At 47.2% G+C, this 25805-nt stretch overlaps 1 protein-coding gene across 2 annotated transcripts in view; it reads right to left on the bottom strand.

Moving 5' to 3' along the window:
• PSMD12 (proteasome 26S subunit, non-ATPase 12) overlaps window positions 1-25805 on the bottom strand; it is a 274307-nt gene that overhangs the window by 114178 nt on the left and 134324 nt on the right. For both annotated transcript variants that reach the window (XM_086930933.1, XM_086930934.1), the window contains exon 4: window positions 7368-7475. In XM_086930933.1, the coding sequence (XP_086787059.1) occupies window positions 7368-7475 (108 nt within the window). The remainder of the gene's footprint in view (window positions 1-7367; window positions 7476-25805) is intronic.

Raw genomic sequence — 25805 nt, 5'->3', positions numbered from 1 at the left:
CTTCCATATGACCAACGATTGGCAAATATCGCGGTCATCCATAAGGCGGGCAAACCTAAGACGCTCTGTTCCTCGTACAGGCCCATTTCAGTGCTTAATGCTGAGCCTAAAATCTTGGCGAAACTCCTCGCTACCAGGTTGGTTAAAGTGATCACAACCTTGGTGCACCCCGACCAGTCGGGCTTTATGCTGCGCCGTAATACCGCTCTCAATTTGCCCAGGCTGCATGGTATCCTAAGTAGTTCTACGAAAATACACTAGCCGGCGGTCCTAGGGTCCTTGGATGCTACCATGGCGTTCAATAGGGTTGAGTGGTCCTACTTATTTACAGTATTGGCGAAATTGGGTTTTGGACCAGAGTTCATTGGTTGAGTGTGATTATTATACGCTAATCCCTGGCCAGGATTGTTGTGAACAACTGTAAGTCGGCTGACTTTCCATTGGGGAGGGGTACAAGACAGGGGTGCCCCTTGTCCCCTCTCCTCTTCACTGTTGTACTGGAGCCTCTCGCGGCATGAGTCCGGTGAGATCGGTCAATTCGAGGCTTGTGGTGGATGCCAGAATGGGAGGATAAGATCTCACTCTATGCCGACGATATCCTGCTTTATCTTACTAACCCAAGGGCGTCCTTGTGCGGGTTTCTGGATATAATTGCCATTTTCGGTAGGTATTCTTGATTCGCCATAAATTGGTCGAAATCGGTACTCTTCGTCCTTGTGGGCGAGCCACCGGCACTTCCGCAGTCATGCCCGATACAGGTGGAGCCAATTGGGTTCAAGTACCTTGGTATCTACGCAACGCTCGACCCGAAGCTGCGTTATGCCCATAATCTGGGCCCAAAGGGGAAGGGGGCAGGGAGGTGGTTCTGTCATAGGCCCAATGGATCAGTTTCTTACCAGAGAGTCTCGGCTATTGACAAAGAGATTGCCAATACTGAACGCTGTCTCTCTCACGAACTATTCAATCAGAGGCGCTCTTCCTTAGGCCCCACTGCCTTGGTAGTATCTCCTGTACAGCTACTCGGCGACCTACCTGTTGAAGGCCCTCCTGTTCTAGATTTGGCTAGAATAGGAGCTATTAGAGCCAGCCTCGATAGGCTTAATGCTCTTAACTGTAGTATATATCCTTCCACACAGCCTTCAATGGGGGTCGATTCTTGCTCTTTAACAGGGGACCTAGCAATTGTAAGCACTCCCATTTCTCCTGAGGAAATCCCGGTCCAGTTAGAGGTAGAGCCCATTAGTAGACCTAGAACTGCATCCACCAAGCGGAAAAGAGCTGCATTTCATTCAAGGGCTGATTACTTAAATCCCTCCAAGAAGTTTATGGGCAAACGCCTTAAAGCACGTGTTAAATTCACAGGGGGAGGGGAGTCTGGAAATCACCAAACTATCGTTTCCCACTATGCTCCACCTGGGGTCCCCCAACGCAGAGCTCAGTTGCCAAGCACCCTGAGCAAGCCAGATAGAGGGAAGCAGGCACCCTCTAGCACACTAACTAATCCGGACAACTTGCTCTCCCTACCCCAAATTGAGAAACTGTTGAAGTCCCTCATTCTCCCGGTTCTCGAGAGGGTGAAGGTTTTGACAGAGAGGGTGAAGGTTTTGACAGAGGCTTGATAGGTTTGAGCAAGCTACTCTCGACAACTTTTTTTCTCTTAAGTCCCTAATCAAACTACACACAAAAATTAGGGAGGGGGCTCCTGAAACTACTAAAGCCAGACAGCTGGATTTAACATCTCCAGTGTCTAGGGGGCAACCTTCACCTGAGGAAGCAACAGTGCCCCCGTGCGTGAAAACCTAACCACTCAAGATGGACCTGTTGAAGCAAATGCCCAAGCTGGTAAGAATTCCAGTGTGGATAAAGGAGCCAATGGAGGTCCCACAAGTTTGACCTCCCAGAGCAAGCCCACCAAAACCACTATGGGAAATAGCAAGGGCCAGAAGGTCAAACATTCTGATCTATCTAAAGAATCTACTGTAGCCAAGAATGATATTGACCTACCCCCAGAATGCCAACGTATGTAGTGGTGCTTACAGGGGTACCTTTCCGTAAACCTGGGATCCAGGAATCGTATGATGAGCTTAAAAATAAAACGATGTTCTGGTTATCCGAAAATAGACCCCTGCCTAACTCATTTGATGGAAAGGTTCTCCACTTCAGAAGGGTTGGCTGGGTTGGGAATAGGCGCAAAGATGTGCCAAGGGATTGTATCCTGGTAAACTTTAGATACCCTAGGGTGGCCAGATCTATTTGTAAACTTGTGCCTACCATAGGGAACACGGGGTTTGGCACATTTGAACTTAGCCACTTTCAAACTTTCCCGGTTCCACAACTCAATGTTAGTCAACATTCTCGGGGCTGGAGGGACAATCTGCTGTACCCCGAAGCCGACTATGACACCTATCAGTGTTTCATGCCCCGGATTGGCAGAGCGGCTAATAGGTTGGGTTATGGTTGAAGACACAATCCCCTTTCCTTTGTTAAGCTAGCTGAATATCCACCAAAGGGTTGGGATTTTCCTGGGTGTAGGAGGGTAACTGAGGTCCTTGATGGTAGTTTTTAACCAATCCTGCACTGGTCCCCTGGCTCGAGAGAATATTAGTGGGTTGGGGGAGCAGGTGACTACCTCTGCCGAGATTGATACTGGGCCTAGTCTGGAGGTTCCACTCTATCCCTCCGAGTTGGTAATTACGAAAAATGATCTAAAGATCTTGAGCTGGAATATAGCTGGTATCTCCAGGAAATTAGATGTTCCTGATTGGAATTCACTGATAGTGTCCTATGAGATTTGTATCTTTCAAAAGACCTGGTGTGTGGAACCCGGTCATAAGGTTGGCTACACTACGTTTTTTGTTCCAGCCATTTCCTCACACACCCGTAGAGGTCGCCCTTCAGGAGGTTTTTTAATTTGGATCAACATCTCCTTGGGCTGCTACATAAGACAACTTGCTTCAAAATCTCCTGATATTCCAAGACTGTCAGTGAGGGGTCCACACCGAGGGCTTACAATCGAGATATTTAATATCTACGCCAGAGGCACTAATGGTGGCGCTGAATCCCCCATTATTTCTATCCTTGGAGAGGAGCTCAGCAAGTGTAGTAAAAACGCAAATGTCTTGGTCGCAGGGGACTTCAATTGTACTTTTGAACCCCTGGCGGACGAAGACATCTTGGGCACTACTGACGAGGAGAGTAGATGGGGTATTCCAGCACTTACTATTTCGCCTATTAAGAGATGGTCCCAACGGTCCATCCAGCTTAACATCTTGACCCTAGAATTTGGCTTGAGAGCTGTGAATGGTAGAACACCCTCAGACCCCTTAGGTGCCCACACTTAACAGGGTAGATCATTCCTCATGGATAGACTACATCGTACCCGACTTAAAGCTTTGGAGTTATATGCGAGATATGAAGGTATTGCCATATACAGATAGCGATCACAATCCGCTATCTTTAAGCTTAAAGTCTATGTGGTCATGTCCATCCGTAGTTCCCCTTCCACAGCCTAGAATAACCTCAGATGTTCGTCCATCAAATGGGGGAAGGCGCCTCAAATGGTGCACGGTTGTCCTTGATGATGGGCTGGTCCAAAATTTAAGGACCTTGATGTAAGGGGCAGTATCCAGGCTAGACACCTCCATCTTGGCCCCGCCTGAGGTTCCCTGCTTCTTTTGTAATACCATTGAAGCCTTGGGAAGCCTACTTATAAAACCTTGTAGGGACTCCCACGCCAGGGGGGACCAGAAACCAAAATACAATCCTGGGTGGTTTTCCAAAAAGTGCCTGACGTCAAAGACAGCCTTAGTGAAGGCAGTCAAGCTAAAAGACCCTGCGCTGATTTGGACCACCCGGAAAAACTATAGGCTCACCATTAGGGAAGCCAGGAGGGCTTGGGATGATCAGTTTTGGTGTGATCTAAAGGTTGCCAGCGAAAGGAGGGATGCTGGAGGTTTCTGGAACTTGGTAAGAACTAGGAATAGGCCCGATTGTACCCTTATTACATGCAATATTATGGGGCAGGCATGGTTTGATCACTTACCTCTTCTCTATTCCACCCACCCCGCCGAGGGGTCGGGCCGACTACATCTCCTGCTTTGGGCCCCTCTGAGACGAGTGAGGCGCTACTTTTTACATCGAAGGAGGTGGAAGACGTGATCAAATCTTTAGTGCCGAACAAAGCGGCAGGCCCTGATAGGCTACCGGGGGACCTACTCAGTTTGCATTCACAAGATTGGGGCAAGTTTATATCAACTTTACTAAATACCATTATACATGGTGTGGCGATCCCAGATTCATGGAAGGGGGCAGAGGTCGTCCCGATTTTTAAAAAGGGCTGTCGGGACGATCCAGCGAATTATCGCCCTATCAGTCTCATAGACTCCACACAGAAGGTGGCCGGAAAGGTTGTCCTAGGGAGATTGCTCCAGTGGGAGGCCGAGAATAAAATTCTATCAGAATTTCAGGCAGGTTTTAGGGCTGGCACTGGGACCATCGAGCAGGTCTTTAGATTGATGCTCATCTATTGGAAGGTGGTAGTACTAGGCAAAGGCAGTCTTTATCTCGCGTTCATCGATCTAAGGACTGCCTTTGACCTGGTGCCTCGGGACCGCTTGTGGGGGGTACTACTCGATCTGGGGATTCCAGCATACATTTTGTCCCTATTGGTGAAGTTGCACGATGGGAACTATGCGCAGGTGAGGTGGGGCACTCTGGGCCAGAAGACAGACAAAATCCCAGTGGAAAGGGGCGTCCGCCAGGGGTGCGTCCTTGCCCCCACCCGGTTCTCTTTATATGTGGTGGAGCATCTTTTAAATCAACCATCTGATGCCCCCTCCTTGGCGGGAAAGAAAATACCTACGCTCGTTTTTGCTGACGACACCCTGCTCATCTCAAAGTCCCCGATGGGCCTACAGAGCCTCTTGGACAATTTTCAATTTTTTTGTAACAGCAGGGGCCTCAAAATCAATACTGATGAAACTAAGTATCTAGTGTTGAACCCCCCCCAGGAAGCTTGGTCGCCCTCCCTCTCAAACCTTGTGCCCCTGGTAAGGGAATTTGACTACTTGGGAATTCGTTTATCTGACTCTATGCAGTGGGGGCCCCATCTCCAGAAATTGCTGCTGGGTCACAAAAGGGTTGTGGGGGCATTGCTCAAAGGGCAACGCTCCTCCTCATTTAGGCCTATAGCCCCAGTCCTAGATATTTATAGAGCTAGGGGAGTTCGTGCAGCGCTTTACGGGGCTCAACTTTGGGGACTAGGTTCTATTGACCATCTCTTAAAATCCGAAAACACATTTTTAAAGGACCTAATGTCACTTCCCCATAGCATGCCCACGCTTCCCCTACTGTTGGATATGGGTTGCCGCTCGATTAGAGACCAGGCCCAACTGCGGCCGCTTTTACTGTGGGCACGTTTATGGAGAACCCCCGAACTTGCCAGTTACACGGAGGGGCTATCGGAAATATTGTCAATGCAGGGATAGTCAAAAATCGGGTGGCTCACAAAAGTAAAAACAATGTTTGACAGTATGGTCTTGGAGATGCTTGGGCATCTAGGAGTGCTCCCTCTAAATCAGTCATCAAAACCTTGTATTGGCAGTGGGTAGCTAACAAACTAAATTCAAACTCTAAGCTTAGCAGGACATCCACCGAGTTGCTTATGATTAAGGATGTCCCCCTTTGCGAATCGTATATGAATCGGATCTCTAAATCCTTTGATCGAGCGTTGTACTTCAAGTTTAGGGGAGGTTTGCTCCCTCTGAGAGAACTGTCTGCCCGCTGGAACATTCCAGCCCAAACTTCTCCATTCTGCATATTTTGTACTTCTAGAATGGAGTCTGTAGCCCATTTGTTATTCCAATGCCCAGCCTATAAAACTCCAAGGTCCTTGTGGCTAAAGCCCCTATGCAGGGAGCTGGGTACCAGACACCATACAGTCGCCCTTAGAATTTTGAGGTATGATGCCAAGCCCCTGTATGTTTGTGGCCAAATACCTTGGCTGGGCTTGGTCAATCAGATGCAAAAGGCTAAAACTCATTGTTTAATTACGGTCATGTATCGGACCTTCTTATTTAACTTATTGGAAAGTGTACTATTTTTTATTCGATTAGTAACTGGATTTTAACTAACATGATTTTAATTGCTGTTTTATGTAATGCATTTATGATATTTTTATTGTCGAAATAAAGTGGATTGACTTGACTTGATATTCACAGTGTAGAAATACATATTCATCTTGATCCAACATGTCTTAATCTCTCCAGACCTTTAAATGATCATTAAAAGCGCTCACACAATTGTCATATTCAGTTCTCTGAATGCGCAAAAAGCATGGTTAATCTTTCAACTGCATTATGGCTTCATTACAATACCGATCCTTGTTAAACTGGACGATGTTACCCCCTTTATCCGATGGTTTGATCACCAAATAATCATCATTCTTCAAAGTTTGTATTGCTTTCCATTATCGCACTGGAATATTTTATTGCCTAGGACATGTGTTTTGTTTTTAATGTTTTCAAATCCACCTCTGGGGACTGCCCCCCGGACGCGTGGTGCGGTGGAGGGTTACCAAACAATCATGAAATGAAAAAAAAGATAATATATTACTGTTATAGGTATCTTAATGATCAAAGATGTATCTCCTTCAGGGGATTTTAATCAGTCTCATTATCAAGAGACTGCTCAGGGTCATCATGGTGATGGTGCTCTCTCTTAAACCTCTATATTAGTTCTCCTTTTCAGATAGAGGTCCCCTCTTGATATAGGTATATCTATATCAAGAGGGGACCTCTATCAAGAGGGGACCAAGATGACCCTGAGCAGTCTCTTGACACATCTGCTGGTGAGACTAGGATTAAAATCCAGTGGAGGAGATAAATCGTTGATCAATAAGATAGCTATAACAGTAAGACAGGCCTGAATAGTGTCCAATGAAGCAACAATATTAGCACAGCTACTTGAAAAGTAGAAGAGGGGGAGAATTTATATCTAGTATAACACAGAAAAAGGCCTTGGACACAAAGGCCTAGAACATGAAAGAAGTTCATGTATGAAAAGGTATAACAAATGGAGAAGGCAAAAGGTGTTGACAAACTCAATGTAATATACTTTTCAAAGTCTGTAGGACAATGCAATAAATCATACTTTCATCAGTTAGAAACCATGCAAAACGACAGTGTGTAGCAGAAAAATTGCATTAATTGACATTTGAAGGTCACAGATATTTGAAGAACCAGGCCTAAAGAAAGATTTTAGCGTTATTCTAACTCATAATCAGGCCACAGAAGACCATTTGAGGTTTAAAGTTTAATTCTGTGGTCTCTTGCTGCGGTAAGTTTTGAAAATGCGCTCTACAGTCTTACCTTCCCTTCAGTAACGGTGCGTAAAGTATCAATCAGTCGCAGTTTGATCGGTAGATCTGTGATTTCTTCAGTGTACGTACAGCACTGCTGAACCATTTTTGCAACCGCCTGCCACAGCACAAAGAAAATCAATTAAGTAATCCATTAACCATGGAACTACAACATGATGAAAAATGAACTCCGACAGTACTTTATCTTACACTCACATGCTAAATTTGCATGATTCACAAAGGTGAAAAATAGCATACTGATGTTGACCAGCATCTTAGAAGGTTTTATTTAGATATAAAAAAAAAAAGTTTGGTACAGGAAATACTGCCATCCATTTTTTAATTACATTTATTTTAGTTCAGAAAACCTACGACAACCTCCTTTTGTTAAAGTCAAGTATAGATCAATTACTTGCTCCGAACTCTTGGGTGGCACATTGTGCACAGTCTTTATAAACAAATGATCAAAATGCTTCAGAATGAGCACCGTGACAATTATGCACCATATTTGTTTACTTTATTTACTCAGCTTCTCTAAATCAATAAATGACATTTAATCATGAAAATAGAGAAAGAAATTGACACCAGCAGTCTCCTCCTCCTCTGCAGTCTCCTCCTCCGCTTCTCAGCACAGTGCTATACTTTCTAAGACATTGGATACTGCAGATGTTTTTAACAATTTTCCATTGCAGGCATAGCATTAGCAGAAGTGGTTTGCCCATGAAGGTGGGTCCACTATGAGCAGCAGGTACATCCCAGCCCTAAGACGGTAAAGTGTGGAAGCATTTGCCATATGGGCCCGCCCTAGCCATGTTAGAGGCTGACCACTTGAGGTTACAACAGGCCGCTTTTGGGTAGTCTTCCTTATACCTTACTCACCAGGCAGACCCACGTCACAACAGCTATTGGGCAGGTTCCTAGACTAGAAAAATGTCCTCACTTACTGCTCAGACTCAGGAAACACAGAACTAGAGTAACTGCTCACTGGAAAAGTCTGGTACTTCTTCATGAAACACCTGACCGCCTTCCCCATATTTGCCTAATAAAGACAAGCTTCTCCACCTTAAAACACACTACTTTGGTAGTACAGTTTACTTGTTATAAAGTTCATAAGGCACCAGAGGTGAATGAGACTGCCCTAAGGACAGCAGAAGAGCATTTTTCGCTTCGGGTAACATTATACCAGGCAGTCGGACTGTTGAACACTACTGCGGTGGTCAGGAGACCACCGCACATTATGATTTGACCACAAGGTTGACTGTCGGAAATGCTGCGGACATGTACAAGGGTCGCAGCACATGCCTCCACCAGGCAAAACTTACTGTATGTCTGTGCACCATGCACATGGTGCACAGAGATGTCTGAGGGCACTACATGTGCCTCCAGGGTCTCTTTTTAGTGGCCCCAGACGGGGACCCTGTTTGGGGCCCTGATATCCATTTCAGACTTTCTCATGGAAGTGTTTCTACCATGAAAAGGCAGTCGGAAAGAGATATTGTAATTCCGACCACAGTGCCTGCTACAGCACCGCTGCCACTCTGGGACGCAGCCCCGACTGTCGCCCCATCGGGATCTCGAATCCTGGTGGAGGAGGCGATCATGAGACGTACAGAAGTGGGCCCCATCACCAGCATTGTAAGGCGGCAAAGGGATGTCGGCAGTCAGACTGCCAACAATGGCCTGTCCGTGGTCGGACTGCAACCAATGACCGGTCGGTGGCCCAACATCCAAATCAGGCCCTTAGTGCCTTCCCGCCACATAATTACTATTTAAAGATTAAGGATGAACAATACTTCCAGACGGTAGCAGATGAGGGAGGGTACATACTCCTTACCGAGTAAGGGCTGTCAGAGGAATTTGAGGACACCTTATCGTAGGTGGCAAGTAAGGCCCAGAGAGCACAAAAGGAACAGGCAAACTGTTCGTCAGAACCAGTACATAAGGAGAGGACGGTACACCAGAATGAAGTCAAGAAGCTTCAAATAAATCCTTTATTCTTGTATCCGTATAAATTAGGAAATTCGGACACGGGATTACGAGGGAACACGCCATCAGTGACAAGGACAGCCGGCCGCTACCCTGGCCTGTTGGATGCCATTCTCGTATTTGGGGTGAATACTGCCTAGTGACAAACTCCAGGTCTATACGGAGGATTGTGGGCCGTTTCCTTTGGCCGCGGGAATCTGTTATTTTTAAGCGTGGACAATGCTGAATCTGCCTGCATATTTCTGATTACGGCATTACTCGATTGGGACTCATATGTTCTGGATCTATCTGACTTACGTATAGTGACCTTTTGAATCTAATTTGAGATATTTAAGCCCGGACGAAGTTCCATTTGGAACGAAACGCGTTGGCTGAGGTCTGAATTTTATACAGATAAAAGAAGGATATTTTTGGATATATTTGAAGCTTCTTGAGTTGATTCTGGTGCACCGGCCTCCTCCTAATGAACTTGTTTATCTGGTCCTCAATAGAGTGAATGTGCGGCGAGCTCCGGACGTGTTTGCGCAGACAAAGAACTTATTCATTTACTTAGAAACTGAGGTGCTGAACCATGGTCAGCTCCACTGTTTTTCTCTAACTAATGTTTGTCAGAACCCCAAAGAAGATTGTGCTACAGGACTCTAGGGAGCTACAGGACTCTAGGATCCCTCTTAACTCAACATAGTCACCCAAAAGAATGACACATGACATCTTAAGTCATTCATTAAACCTTGAGAAGCTTTCCAGAAGAAGAAGTAGGAAGCACTGGCGATAATGACATCTTTGTTGTTGCAAAAACGGTCATCATGGAGGGGACCCCCACAGGATGACACAGACGAGGGGGGACACGTCCGATGAGTAACTAGGATGAAGTAGATCCTTTAATCCTGGACCTCGCCACAGGGAGGTTCAGAAGATGGGACAGGATACCGCAGACATGTTCAAAAATAATCAGATTTTAGTAACCAAAATGGTAGCATTGGGCATCGGCTTATATTGTTGTGAATAACATTGTCAACATCGGAAGACAGATGTTACCACATACTTAAGTGTGGAATGTCCCAAATCTACAATAAAGGGAAAAGTCAAGTTCACAGACTGATAAAAAGAGGCCCACCCTTCCAAGCGAAGTTCATGAAGGACATTAAGATAAAAGATCGTCCCTAGAGGGCTTGCCAGGACAAGCTACTGAATGTGGTCAGGTTTCTAACTTGGGGGATATTCTTTGGAAACTCATTTGAGAAAGAACTGGGAAAGTTCATAGCTAAGTTCCCCTGTCTAGGCGAAATCCTCACTAAAGAGGATTCTGAAGGGAAAAGGTTTTCACTGGGGCTGAGTGAGACAAGAAATTATTGGGAACTTATAAAGCGTGCAGCTACACAACTAGGATCTCCCAACGCTGGACAAAGCAGCAAGCAGAGCCGCAGCCTGGCAGGATTGGCCAACAAGCCCTTCAGAGAAGACAAGAGTCAAGATGCAATAATGGATGGCAGGACAGCGGGCAATACAGAAATGTTTCCCATCACAAGAGTAAAACAGAAGCAGATTCAGAACAGCAGCAAAAGCCCCAGGAGAATGCCATGGTAAGGATTAGTCCTTTATTCCTTCTAAGGTTAGGGGCTGGTTGGGAGCAGGGTGAGATATTTTCTAACAAAGTAGTGAGAGACCACATGGGAACTGGAGACCTACATGGTTTTCAGAACAGGAGAAAGGTCTAACAAAACAGAGGTAGTGGAGATTGTGAGAAAAAGAGCCACCCGCAGGTTGCTTATCTACCAGAGAGGTTTCTTAAACAATATCTTTCTCCTGCAGAAGGACAAAGGGCACAGGTCCATTATAAATTGGATGGAGTACAACTAGTGGCTCCATCATTTCAAAAAGCATGCAATTCATGTGCTGAGAGATGCGTAACTCCCTCAGGTTTGTATATCTCAAGGACATGCATCTGATAGCCACATTTTTGTCCCTTATTTTTTTCAATTTTGTTGGAGGAGCCAGATATACAAATTTGTAGCACTACCTTTTTGGCCTACCTGTGGTGCTGCAACAAATTGCAAAGACCAGAATTGAAGTTTTGGAGACATTAGTTCATCACTGATTACACTTCTGGTGACACGCTACTGCTGGACCAATGCTAACAGCCGAGGTGCAATCAGAACATAGCCACTGCACTGCTGCAGGTCCTCAGGTCCATTAATGATCAGAAGTTGAATGGTCTCCCAATTGCACCACAAATTTCCTGTGGTGTGTGATAGAGGAGGCAACACTGAATTCTCCCAGAAAGAAAACTTTTGGCCTCACAAAAGAAAGCGAGGATAGTGGGAAAGCCCTATTCTTTCCATCCAGGTAACAGGACCCATGCTTTATAGGGTCCCGCAGAGATTGGAGGCCTAAGAGTAAATCACTTCTTCTGAGAGTTGGTAACAATGTTGCTGGAGGACAGGCAAGAGGTTCAGGGGTGACTGGATCACATGATGGGTTAGAATTGGAGAACAATCTTCGAATCAGCCCCAGAATCAGACACCAGTCATTGAGGCAGGTGAGGCACAATCTCCAGATAAGGCAGAGAAGGTGTGTGATACAGTGGCTTTGGATATTACTAGCAGGATGTTTACTCCAGATGACGTGACGTTTGGGTACTAGGATGACGGAGTCAAATTTGATGTCTACTTCAAATCTGCCTTTTTCCAGAGAAGACTAAATTGTGTGATGTTCATTGTATCAAAGACTATGAAAAGAATATGGCAGAGGACAGGGGAAAACCATTTGCAGACTACACTAACGAAGCCCTTCAAGGCTGGGCAAATTAAGAAATGATAAGATTAAGCATAATCCACGCCTCTATGAATTTAATAAAATCAAAGAATCAAATGTTTTCTTTTCAAATAGGCGTGACCGTAGCCGGTTTTATGGTTCTAAAGGCAGCAGTTGGGACTGAAAAGCAAGCTGGGGGCAGCCTGATGAAGTGATTTATTTAGAATAGTTTGAAAGAAGTAATTCATTAGACTCACTGCTAATGGCTGTAACACTAAACATGTCCTGTATGGAGGCTCTATCCTGGAACAACAACGACTCTTAACAAACAGTAAATAGCATGCAGCACTTTATTGTTTTCCTTGCTGGCGATCACAGTTCGTGTAAATGAGTACAGGAGCACCATGAGCATAATTCTTCAAAAATGTCAACCATGGTCATGCCTGGGAATTAAATACAGACAAAATATTCTTATAGCAGTCAGTGTTATCAATATATAGAATTAAACTCAAATCCAATTCTAGGATTAAGCTACTAGGTTCCTAAACTCAACAGCTACCTACTATAAGTGGAGTAACAACTTTTAACAATTACTGGCTAAGCCAATACCTCTGGCTGCAGTCTGCTAACACATGGAAACAAAGTGTGTTCATGTATGCATTTGCCAGTGTTCTATCCTTAAAGCCATACTTCTTGGCTTTGCCAAACGGTTTCTTGGTGTATATATGAAAACAGAGGAAGAATAACAATGCTAGGAGACATGGAAAAAGCAATGGAAAAAGTAGTATGAGGAAAACAACTGGTAAGCAAATAAATATGCAAAACAGACCGAGCAAATAAACAGCAGTCAAGAGCAAAATATAACAAGCATTTGCAAGGCAATCTGTCCCGCAGTTGTGAGTTTGAGCTATTGGCATTGTAAAGGACAATGCCTTTTATTTATGTTTTAAAAACTAACATGTATAAATAAAAGGCATTGCCATTTACAATGCCAATAGCTCAAACTCACAACAGCTGCCGATAGCTTGGTTCTAATGACAAATGTATGCGATTCTTGAATGGCGAATAGCTAGGCAACTGTAACGTCATGTCTCCATGATGCTTGGGAGATGTAGTTGTTCTCCTTTTACACTGTTGCGATAGATGATAGAACATGGATAACTAGCCATTAAAGTGACATTAATAACCGATAGTGAAACAAAAATAATCATACGTGACTGGGAGCCTCAAAGGGAGCCAGAGGGGCAAACAAAGATGCTAAGATGGCTAGTAAATACAGCAACTCAACAGTCTTTGGAGAGAAGAGCAGATTTTTTTTTAAGGACTACTGTTTGCTGTAGTATTTCTGGGTAAGACGCCATCTGGGGTAAAAAAAAGGACCAGTGAAATGTCCAACTCCGGTGACGCACTGAAATGTGCCCCTCCCCCATCGACTTTTGGGCGTGGTCAATTAGCACAAACCTGACTGGGACAAGCTGCCCCAATTCAGGACTGCAAACTCAGGAGGGACTACGCAGTGTCAGATGTTGAAGAGAGTGCCTGAGGTGGGTGACGCGGGGCTCCCCAAGGGGGCATGTATCTGCCCGTCAGCTATAAGAAAGATCTTTGAGTATACCTGAACTGTGACCTCTTAACACCACATGCAGACCTAGAAATAGAAGTTTCTTCATTCAGGGGGACAAGCAGGCAGTACATCAGAATGGGGGTGACTGAGCAACACACAAAAGTCACAGAGTATACAAGTCAAATCAAAGTATACGCTGATCTGGAAAGCAGGCTGGGGAGCAATTAGATTCCAGATCATTAATAAGAATGAGGGCGGGGGAGTTTGTTTCCTTCCATTGTGATGCGGGTGCATCGAAATGTTATCAGTCCAAAGGTGCACCCACCACCAAATCAGATGAAAAATCACTGTAGGTCAAAGTTTATCCAATGTAAACCATTTTATTCATTTGATCCTCGTTTTCTTATTTAATGTGCAGAATAGTAATATCGATTTTCAATTACAAATTCATCACATGACGTGAAGTCTATAACCCATGCATTGCAGGAATTTCGCCCATCCTCGGGGGCAATTAGTCTCAGACGTTTAACCCGATCAAAAGGAACATGGTCAGTCAAACATGCAGGCATCTCTGCAGCGGGGCAGGTGGAAGGCAGACGGGGGGGCGGGGGAGCATACCCCGCCAGGTTGCAGGTGCACACGCATGGCTGTCAAACAGTATGGGGGCAGCGGAGCATGGAGGGGGAACGGGCATTGTGCAGAACTCCTTTGTTTCCTGTGCTACACACAGGGGTGGGCTGCTCTGTGATGGCCCCCTTCCACTCGTACCCAGCTTCCTTTAGAAACAAGAGCCTCGGTCCCGGCACTTTTCACATTTCGGACTCCAGCGGATTGCCTACTTTCTTGCATCATGTTTGTTGCACATCCAATCACTAGCCGCATTGCTAGAAGTTTCTTCACTTTCATAATATTCATATGTGCTTGAATTCCATGTGCTATTTATTGTAAGTTAGTTGATACACCTGATGAAACTTTCCGAACTTCAGCCTCACTGTGTTGTGTGAAGAGTCACACCCCTGTGTCATGTGCGGGCACCGAACCAGCTATTCTCGTTACCTACACTCCTCACAACTGCAGCAGTTTCTCATGAAATCCAGTAGTTGAAAGAGTACTAATGTGCACGATAAATACGTGTGTACAACCCCCTGCTGTTTCACATGAAATGAACCTTCCCTGTACCAGTGCAGCAGGAGCCCCGGGGTCATGGTGTGCCCAAACCCCTCCTATGTAAGGGCACCATTACCACTGTGATGCCTCAAGACCCATGGGATCAGTGTCTGACCACTACCACGGCACAACAAGCGTGAGGAGAGACTCCTGCAGCCCCATCAATGGAGAGGTACAGCCGGCCAAATAAAAAACAAGACGTCAGGGGTTGTTTTATTTAGTTGCTTTGCCGTGATCTGGATCCAAAAAAAAAAAAAAAGCTTGCGAGTGGTGCGCACGCGCCACTGCGAGCATATGTCTTCAATTACCGCGCCCCTGTCTGGGACGATAATTGAAAACATATGGGCTTTGGTGCGCGTAACAGACACCAATAGGCTATAGGCAGAGCTACGCGACCCCTTATGGCCTATTGCGTGTTCTGTTAAAAAACCCAATCAAAATGGACCTAGGAAATGCACACGCACGAGCGGTGTAGAATTTCAAGTTCCATTTTTAAAGCCCTATACAAGGGCTCTTCGCTTCGGGAGCCCCAAGAAGGGATGTTGTAGTGAAAAAACAAAAAAAAATTGTTTTCTTATACAATGCAAGAGTAAGATAAATCTGCCGGCGACTCTCGTTGCCTCAGTTCAAAGACTAACTGACGCGTGGAGACTCGCTCTGCGGCGTTCTGTCAGAGGCAAATTATTTCTATTTGCAGACACGCGGGTGAGGGTATTTTTTTTTAAAAAGGCAAAGCCGGTTATAAAACAGCCCCTGCCCCGAGCATTACACCTATTCCTGGACTTTAATTAATTTCAGGGGACCTGCCCAGGCAAATAATCACCCTCAGTATTACTAGGGAGCTACGGTCCCAACACTTCTTAAATAAACCCTCGGGTTATTATCAATTTGCAGGGAAATTTCCTCTATTTAACCCTTTATCAGTTAAATTTGGTCTAAAATCCTTGAACAATGGAGGAGTTTGAGTACTAATTTGAGGAGGAGGTCACATACCTACCTATTGATGATAACTTTTGTCAGGTTATGGACTCCTCCATCCTTAAGGCGGTGTCAATGGTGGTGGCGCCCTTGGAGAAGATTATGCAGTTGCAGGACCAGTGCCTGAAACCCTGGATTCCAGGGAAGACCAGTTGGGGGCACGAAACTCTACCTCCAGGGCAGTTTCTCCACCTCCGTCCTTGACCCTAAGAGCAAATGCGCTGATGATGCTGGGGTGGACACTGATGCGTTTGCGTGCTTAAAAAAGGCTTTTGTGGATGCCCAACCCCACCCCCCTCCAACTACTCCCCAACCCTAGAGGATCTGGCAGGATCCTCAGGGTTTCCAGACACTCTGCCTGCGATATCAAACCAACCTCCCAAGCCAGATGTAAGCAGGGATATGCTAAACCCGGACGACCTACTTCATCCCCGGTCAGCTGAATGGATTCCGGACCCTAAAGTGACTGCGTATATGGCATCTAGGCTTCGCAAGCCCTTGGATAAAGAGGTTAGAAGCTGCCTTAAGGCAGAATGTCCGAGACCAACACTAGAGGAAAAGGTCGCCCTCACCCCTGAGGTGGATCCTTAAATGGCCACCTTCCTGGGAAATTTTATCCAGGACCCTAAGAAGGGCATTGATCGTTCCTGGAGAGCGTGCCAGGATAAGCTCCTGGACACGGCAAGCCCTTTAGCTAAAACCTTGGACATGGTGGAAGGTGACAAGTCCTCGGGCACGCTCATCTCTCCCGAGACAACCAGAGGGCAGTCATTTTCTTGGGAAATGCTAATGCGGCCACTTCCACGGAACGCCGCAGATCCCGGTTAATTAAAATTGACCCTAAACTGGGGGAATTAGCCATCTCGGAGGCTGGGCCTGTGGCGAAGACCATCTTTTCGGAGATCCTTTCATCAGGGAGTTGGGAACATTTGTCAACACATTAAATTCCCTGGACATGTCTCAGTCCTCTATCAAACCTATCTTCACCCTGTCTGTTTTTGGGGCAGCCGGTCGTGGCAGGGGGCGATCGACCAGCCGTTCTTGCAATCAAGCCGCCTGCAAATCGGAAGAATTCTGCCCAGGAGAGTTGCAGGACCAGAACAAGTTTGGGAACTTCTACCCTACCAGATCACAGCAACGTTGTGGAGGAAGAAGAAACAGCAGCTACAATAACCAACATGGTGAGCATTCAGAGTTCCGTGGAGGTAGTAATAGGGGGCAGGCTACAGCGTTTCTATCACAATTGGGTTTCTTTAACCTCAGACGCCTGGGTGTTACAGACAGTGCTAGGCTTTCAGATTGAGTATATCGAACAGCCTACTCCGCTTGTTCACCCAAGACAGCTCTTCTTTTCAAGGGAGCTGAGAGATCTGATAACAAGGAGGTCTCCAACCTTTTAAAGAAAAGGGCAGTTGTCATCTGCCCTTTCCTCAGGAACATCTTCTTAGTGAAGAAACAGGATGGCGGCTATCGGCCTGTCATAAACCTCAAGGACTTCAACGAGTAGCTAATTTATCGTCACTTCAAGATGGAGGGTATCCACCTCCTCCAAGGTCTCTTCCAAACTGGGATTGGATGGTCTGCCTGGACCTTAAGGATGCATACCTCACGAGCCTGATTTTCCCCTCTTACAGGCATTTTCTTCAGTTCCAATGGAACTCGCGGACGTTCGTATTTACGTCCCTTCCTTTTGGTCTGTCCTCCTCTCCAAGGTGCTATACCAACTAATGAAGCCGGTGGTGGAGCGCCTCAGATCGAAGGGGATACGGATGATTGTTTATTTGGATGACATCCTGTTAATTAATCAGTGCCCCCGAAGCTTGTTAGCCCAACTACAGCAGACGGTAAGCCTCTTGGAGTACCTGGGGTTTGTGATCAACAAATCCAAGTCGGATCTCATGCCCTCTCAGAAGATGCTATTCTTAGGTTTTCTAGTGGACTTTGTCGAGGCTCCTCTAAGCCTTCCCTTGCAAACTAGCAAGGATCATGCACGAGCTGCAAAGCACTCTAGCCAAACCCACAATACCTCTTCGCCAACTCGCAAGGGTAGTGAGCCTCTTATTGTCGTCCATTCAGGCCTTATTTCCGGGCCCCCAGCACTATAAAGCCCTTCAGCATCTTAAAGCCTCACAGATTCGCATTGGCCTTACTCGCAGTTCATTCCCCTCTCGGAAAAGACCAAAACGGAACTGCGATGGTGGATCTCGCTCATGGAGGCGTGGATTTTCGGGTCGCAACCAGACCTTCTGATAGAGTCCGACGCAAGTGGTCAGGTTGGGATGCCCGCTGCGGGGCTATTTCTACCGGAGGGAAATGATCCTCCACGGAGCAAGGCCTTCATATCAATTGCTTAGAGCTGATGGCGGGCTCCTTTGCGGTAAAATGCTGGACCAAAGACAAGGCCCAATGTTGTGTCCTTCTCAAAATGGACAATGTAGCAGCAATACGTTGTATCAACCATTTAGGGGGGATAAAATCCAGAGCGCTATCGGATCTAGCTCGGAACCTCTAGATGTACTGCCTATCCAATCAGATTTCCCTTTCGGCGGAGCACCTTCCAGGGACAACGAATCAGGTTGCGGATTGGTGCTCCCGCCTATGGAAACTACATTCGGGAGTATTTCACGAGCTCCAATCCTTCTGGGGCTCCTTCTCAATAGATCTCTTTGCCTCTCGGCTGGACACACAGTTGTAGAGGTATTACAGCGCACGCCCAGATCTGGAGGCCTTGGCAACGGATGCCTTCCTGCACGACTGGAGTACGGAGCAGGGCTACGCCTTTCCCCCCTTTCCAATGATAATGAGGGTGTCTTCCCAGATGAGAAGACAGCTAGCGGATCTGGTGATGATCACCCTGATATGGAGGTCACAAGCTTGGTTTCCAGTTCTGATGGAACTTTCCAATCCATCTACCCCAGTTTCGGGATCTCCTCAAAGATCTACAAGGGAATGCCCATCACCGCCTCCTCTCAGGAGGCCTTCAACTGATGGCCTGGTAGGTTACAGTCAACGTTCAAAGGTTCCAGGCATTTCGGAGGACGCGGCCTCATTACTCACAAAATCCTGGGAAGAGAGCACTAACAAGAGGTACCGTTCCGCTTGGTCTAGATGGGGGAGTTGGCGTCTTCGACAACAGATTGATCTGATGGGGGCGGACATTGTCTATGTCCTTATCTTCTTAGCTTCTCTGGACAAGGATGGCTTGGCCTACAGGTCAGTTAACACCTTCCAATCGGTTATATTAGTGGGTGAACGGTCACTCTATTGGGGAGCACCTGCTGGTTTGCAAACTATTGAGAGGTATCAATCTATCCAGGCCACCAAACCTCTGTACTCTACCCTTTGAGATGTCAATACAGTCTTAAACCTGTTCTGATTATGGCAATCAAATTAATATCTTTCTTTAAAACAGAGGTCGGCGAAATTGGCGACCCTTTTATGTCTAATATCCTGCCGTAGAGTTTCTGACATACGAGCCTTAGACCTTACCAGGGCTGGACTGGGAACAGAAACCGGCCCTGGTAAACTTCCCCCCCCCATAGCGGCCTACCGGGAAAACGCCCGGTGCCCGCTATGGCCAGTCTGGCCCTGGACCTTACGGGTCGAGTATTCCCTCCAGAGGGAGTTACTTTTCACATCTCCAGAAGGATGAAATGTAAATCCAAGGTTAGTGTCTTATCCCGCTTTCCTGGATGTCACAAAGTTATGTGTGGTCAGAGCACTGAAAACCCCGGAAACACTATATTATATGTGATATATATATATATATATATATATATATATATACACACACATATGTACATACATATATAGTAACTGTTTTAATGCTCAGATAGCAGCAGAAATTCTTATAACTCACTGAAAGGATAGAAAGCTCCCAGGCTGCATTGCAAACACACAGTCTAAAAAGACTGAAAAGCTAACCTGTAGCTGCATAGCAAAAAACTGACACCGTGCCTTTAAGGCACTCATGACCCCCTGTATCTCATCATGCCTCAGGGGTGACAGTTAGGTCAGTTGTTCTTTTCGGAGACTGAAAAAAAACCAAGTAACAAATAGGTTAACAATATCTCCTTATTAAAGAATGTCCTTTGCCCGGGGAGGCGGGAGGGTTGCTTACGACTTTGATGAGGATACCCCTGGAAGAGAACTAGGATTACAGGTAAGTAACTAATCCTTCTCTTCCAGGGGATCCTCCTCAATAGTCATAAGCATTAGAATAGAATAGCGAGCCTCTCCTCATCCCTGCAGGCAAAGGAATAACAAGACAGTAATCTCATCATCAAGCCTGAGCAGGCCATAGGTTACCCAAACAGATTTCTCAAGGAGGCTTGCCCTACTGGAGTATCGGCCCTGGAATCAGATTCTATACAGTAATGCCTCGTAAAGGTATGAAATGATTTCCAGGTTGCAGCCCGACATTGGAATGTCGTGCAAGAAAGCCACTGTGGCCGCTTTCCCTCTGGTAGAATGCGCTTTGGGCGACACCAATAAAGGCTTGCCTGCAAGCGGATAGGCCAATTTAATGCAGGAGACAATCCATCTGGAGATGGACCTCTTGGCCGCTGGAAAGCCCGTTCTCATTGAACCATAGTTCACAAACAGCTGATCCAACTTCCTGATTCCCTTGGTTTTTTCCAAATAGAACTTGAGCACTCGCTTTAAATCCATGGAGTGCAATGACCGCTCTGCTGGGGTCGCGGGATTTGGGGGGGAAAAAAAAAAAAGGGAGGGAGGGAAATGGACTGCTTTATATGAAAATCAGAAACCACCTTAGGCAAGAAGGATGGATGAGTCCTCAGGACTACTCTATTGTGATGGAAAACAGTATATGGATCCTTCGCACAGAGCGCTTGTATCTCGCTTACTCTGCACGCTGACGTAATCGCCACTAAAAAGACTGCTTTCCAAGAAAGATGTTGCAAAGAGGCCTTGTGGATGGGTTCGAAAGGAGGTGACATTAACCTGGATAGAACCAGGTTCAATTCCCAAGGAGGAGAAGGATTTCGCACAGGGGGATGGACTTTTTTCAACCCCTGGAGGAAGTCCTTAACCACCGGAACCTGAAAGAAAGAAATCTGATTAGGTGATTTCCTGTACGCTACTATGGCTGACAGATGCACTCTAATGGAAGCATATTTCAATCCAGAAGTTGCCAAGGAAAGGAGGTATGGCAGAATTACCTCCTCCTGCCCTTTAGTAGGATCTAGGTGATGATCCCTACACCATATGTAAAACCTTTTCCACTTGAACGCATAGGATGCTCTTGTGGAAGGTCTCTTAGCCTCCTTTAAAATGTGCATACATTCGGGAGGCAGGTTCAGATGTCCATATTGCAGGACCTCAGGTGCCATGCTGTTAGGTTCAGTCATGGGAGGTTGGGATGCAGTATCCTCGCGTTCATCTTGCTCAACAGGTCCGGCCTGCAAGGAAGTCGTCTGTGTGGACACACAGACAGATGCAGAAGGTCCGGGTACCACCACTGCCGAGGCCAATCTGGAGCTACCAAGATCATCTCCATATCTGACCTGAGGAGCTTGGAGACTACCTTCAGAATCAGAGCCAGGGGAGGAAACGCATAAGCAAATGTTCCCGACCAATCCATCAGGAGAGCATTCCCCTGCGTCCCTGGCCGGTGGAACCTGGACGCGAAGGCGTGGCATTTTGTTTTTTCATCGTCTGCCAACAAGTCTATGGCTGGACTACCCCAACAACGAAAAAGCTCTTCTACCACTTCGTCGTTTAGCACCCTGTCTGGCTGATCTTCAAAGTGCCTGCTGAGTGCGTCTGCTTTGACGTTCAATTCGCCTGGAAGGTGCACTGCCACTACTTAGAGGCCTCGAGAGAGAGAAGCCAGTGCCAGATGGCTTGAGCCTCCCGGGAGAGTGGGCGTGACTGCGTGCCTCCTTGCTTGTTCAGATAGAACACGGTGGTTGTATTGTCTGTCTGAACTATGACTGAGTTGGTCTCGATTGCTGGAAGGAAAGCTTTGAGAGCTAGAAACACCACTCTGAGTTCCAGCATGTTGATGTGGTACATCTGCTCCTGCGCAGACCACTGACCCTGAATCTGAAGTGGACCCATGTGTGCTCCCCAGCCTTGCAGAGGCGCATCCGTCACTGTAGACTGGGACGGTAGAGGTTGGTGAAAAGGCACTCCCACCAGCACATTCCTCGTCTGAGGACACCATTTGATGGCATCCTTCGCTGCTTGGGCAAGAGTGATACGATCTTCCCAACGCCCTGTCGCTTGGTCCCACTGGTCTTCGAGAGCCTGTTGCAGAGGCCGCATTCTCAGCCTGGCGTTTGGGATGAGAAAAATGCAGGACGCCATGGAACCCAGCAGGGATGCTACCTGTCGGACTGTTGGAAACCGAGACTCTAGTAGAATCCCACATTTCTGTCTCATGGAAAAAAGTCTCTTCTCCGAAGGAAACGCTTTTCCCAATTTTGTGTCCAGAACGGAGCCTAGGTAGTGGATGGACAGTGTCGGCCGCTGGACTGACTTCTCCAGATTTACATGGAGACCGAGCCTGTGCAACTGGTGCAGGCAAAGTTGCAGATTGTGTGCTACCCATTCCGGAGATGGCCCTTTTAGGAGCCAGTCGTCCAGGTACAGATAGATGAAGAGTCCCATTTTGTGAAGAAAAGCCGCCACCACTGCCATGCATTTAGTGAAGACTCGTGGTGCGGACTTGAGTCCGAAGGGTAGCACTTTGTACTGAAAGTGTTTGTTTCCTACGACAAACCTCAAGTACTTGCGATCCCACGGTGCAATCGGAATGTGAAAGTATGCATCTTGCAGATCCACCGAACACATCCAATCTCCAGCTTGAAGATGTGGCCATATTTAGTGAAGAGCTAACATGCGGAACTTTTCTTTGACGATAACTTTGTTTAGGAGACGAAGATAGAGTATGGGCCTGAACTTGTCCTGATCTTTCTTGGGAGACAAGAAAGTATCTGGAGTAAACTCCCTTTCCCCTTTGAGAGGGGGGAACTTCCTCTATAGCTCTTTTTTGTAGCAGGATTTTCACCTCTCTCCTGAGCAAGCTTAGCTGGTGAGGGCAAGAGTTCTTTGGAGGAATGTTCTTTGGAAGCGCACGGAAACTTAGCATGTATCCATTGCGCAGTATATTCAGCACCCACCGATCTCTTGTGATGCTGACCCACTCTGCCAGGTGTTGTGAAGCACTTCCTCCCACTGGAGTGGGCAACGGCGCCAGAGGAAGCCACTGCTCAGGTCTTTCCTCCTCTCGTGGTGGTAGAGGACTGCTGGTGACCTCCTCTACCTCTATTGGATTTGCCTCGAAACTGGGATTTTCCCTGGTTCTTATTTTGGGACCACTGAGGGGTTTGAACCCTCTGTTGAGACCCTTTTCCCTTGCTGGTCTTAAAAACGGCGTTTGAACTCTTTTTTTCTTCTCCAAACCCACCGCTTTTACCGTATCCAGCTCGGTCTTCATACGAGTCACCTCTTCGTTAGCATGTTCTCCGAAGAGAGAGGACCCCGTTGTTGAGCATCCGGCTTCAGCCCTGTGAGGCGCAACCAAGCTGACCTCCTGGCACAAACCCCATGTGAGTAGGAATGTGCCGCAAGAACTGCACCGTCCACTGCAGTGCTTATCAACTGATTCGCCACCAGACATCCTTCCGTCATTATTTCTTCGAAGTCCTTCTGGTCTTCTTTTGGTAGCTTGGACTTTAACCTTTCCATGGAGTCCCATAAGGCTCTATCATATCTACCCAACAGCGCGGCCGCACTGGAGACCTTCAGCGTGGAGGCAGCTGTGACCCCCACGAGTCCTGTGATTTGCTGTCCTTATCTGGTGGTACTGAAGAGGAAGCAGCAACTGCATGCGTCTTCCTTGCAGCTACCACTATCACACAGAGTCTGCTGGAGGTTCAGATTTAACAAAAACTGGGTCGGAGGAAGCTGGTTTGTACTTCTTCTGAATGCGGGCCGGCACCGCTTTGATGGTTGCTGGAGTTAGAAAAACGTCCTTGACCGGATCCATAATCCCCGGGACCAAAGGTAGCAGCGGGCGAGAGACAGATTTCTTTGTGCAAAGTTTCAAAAATTACTGTCTTAGCCACCTGGGGGACAGACATTTCAATGCTCAGCTTCTGAGCTCCTCTTTGTAGGACATCTAGATAAGTGCCAATGTCATCCACTGGAGAGGATCTAGAAACAGGACTATCCATCAACGTGAGAGAGTAATCCCTCTTGGCAGACCTGGTGGAAGTAGATGAAGTAGACTGAGTTCTTCGACGTCTACGGTGCGCACCGTGCCTCATCTCACGTGATCTTCTTGGGTGTTCTTCCCTTCTAGGAGAACAAGATCTGACCGGATCTTCCCTTCTGGGAGAGCGGGATCTGATTGGCCTTCTCACAAGCGATTTGCTTGCTTGGCTCCTGGGAGGACTGCGTCTGTCCACTTCCTCCACCAGCCTCTGGAGAGGAGATCTGTGCTGAGGACTGACATACCTCTGGTAGCCCCTGACTCTCGGCAATGATCCAATGACTTGTACCATCTTGGTGACAGTCTGACCTCCGCAGCCGAAGGATCTGGCTTCCGCACAGGAGATCTGCGGACAGGACTTCTGGATCTTGAGGATGTTGCCGAGGAGCCAGAAGACTGACGTGGAATGGAGAGAAGCTGACTCCGTAACCATGATTACAGAGTTCCTCGATGACGATCGAGCTCTTTCTAAATGTCTCGACGTCGAGCGTTCTGGCGTCAAATGCCTTTCTCTCGACGTTGAATGCCTCTGTGGAGTCGGCGGGACCATCAATCTCGACGACGAATGTTTTGACGGCGATCGATGCGAGGATCTACGATCTCTAGACGCCAAAAGGCGATGAACAGCCGACGGCAGGGCCTCCCTCGACGTCGCACGGCGATGACCAGCCGTCCACGGAGCCCTCTCTCTCTCGACGTCTAATGTCTGTGCGACGACGGCGGAGGGGTATTGGCCACCCTAGACGCCGAGCGTCGACGAGACGTCGACGGAGACTGCCTCCTCGACGCCGATCGATCTTTTGTTGTCGACGGCGGAGGGGTCTCGGTCCTCGACGCCGAACCTCGTTTCTTAGACGGCGGCGGAGGGGTCACACCTCGACCGTCGCCTGGATGACGACGGCGGAGGAGTGACCTCCCTCGACGCCGATCGTCGCCGGGTTAACGACGGCGGAGGGGCCTTGGATCTCGGCGCCGACCGTCGCCTGGTTGACTGTGGCGGAGTCACATGTCTCGACGCCGAACGTCGCCCGGTTGACGACGGCGGAGGAGTGACCTCCCTCGACGCCGTTCGTCGCCGGGTTGACGACGGCGGGGGGGATTTCGACAATGGAGCTGAATTCTTCGACGTAGTCGACGTACCTGGCCTTTTTTTTTCAACAGTGGTTTTGACGATAAATGACCCAACGGTGGTTCTTTCCTTAGCGCCGAGCCCGACGCTGAAGCTGAAGGGTGTGAAGGCTTCTCTTTTGAAGATGTTCTAGCCTTCTTGGAGCCCTTCTTCACCGGAGACCTTCCTCTGGATGAGCTGTGAGCCAGGCCATAAACGCGAATCCTCTCCTTGTCTTTGAGAGCTCTTCCCGACAGGTGCTCGCAGTGAGGACAGGTGCCTGGATCATGTTCCTCAGGCAGACACAGGATACAAACATCGTGGTTGTCTGATTTTGCCTTCTTGTTACCACAAGAAGGACATTTGTCAAAAAGTGAAGGCATTCTCAGCTGAAAATGCTCACTAAACAGACTTAAAAAGACATTTTCTTACTTCACTAGATGTAAAATGTCAAAATAAGTTAAAAAGTTGTTAAAAGTTAAGTAATTTTCTGTCAGAAAACAGAAATTAGTGGAGCTGTGTAACCAGGATCCTTCCTGAAGGAGCCGGAAAGAACAACTGACCTAACTGTCACCGCTGAGGCATGATGGGATACAGGGGGTCATGAGTGCCTTAAAGGCACGGTGTCAGTTTATTGCTATGCAGCTAT

This window comes from Lissotriton vulgaris, chromosome 7 (genome assembly GCF_964263255.1).
Source record: "Lissotriton vulgaris chromosome 7, aLisVul1.2, whole genome shotgun sequence".
NCBI classification, from domain to species: domain Eukaryota; kingdom Metazoa; phylum Chordata; class Amphibia; order Caudata; family Salamandridae; genus Lissotriton; species Lissotriton vulgaris.
Note: the sequence above shows the minus strand (reverse complement) of the source record. Positions and strands in the feature narration are given on the sequence as shown.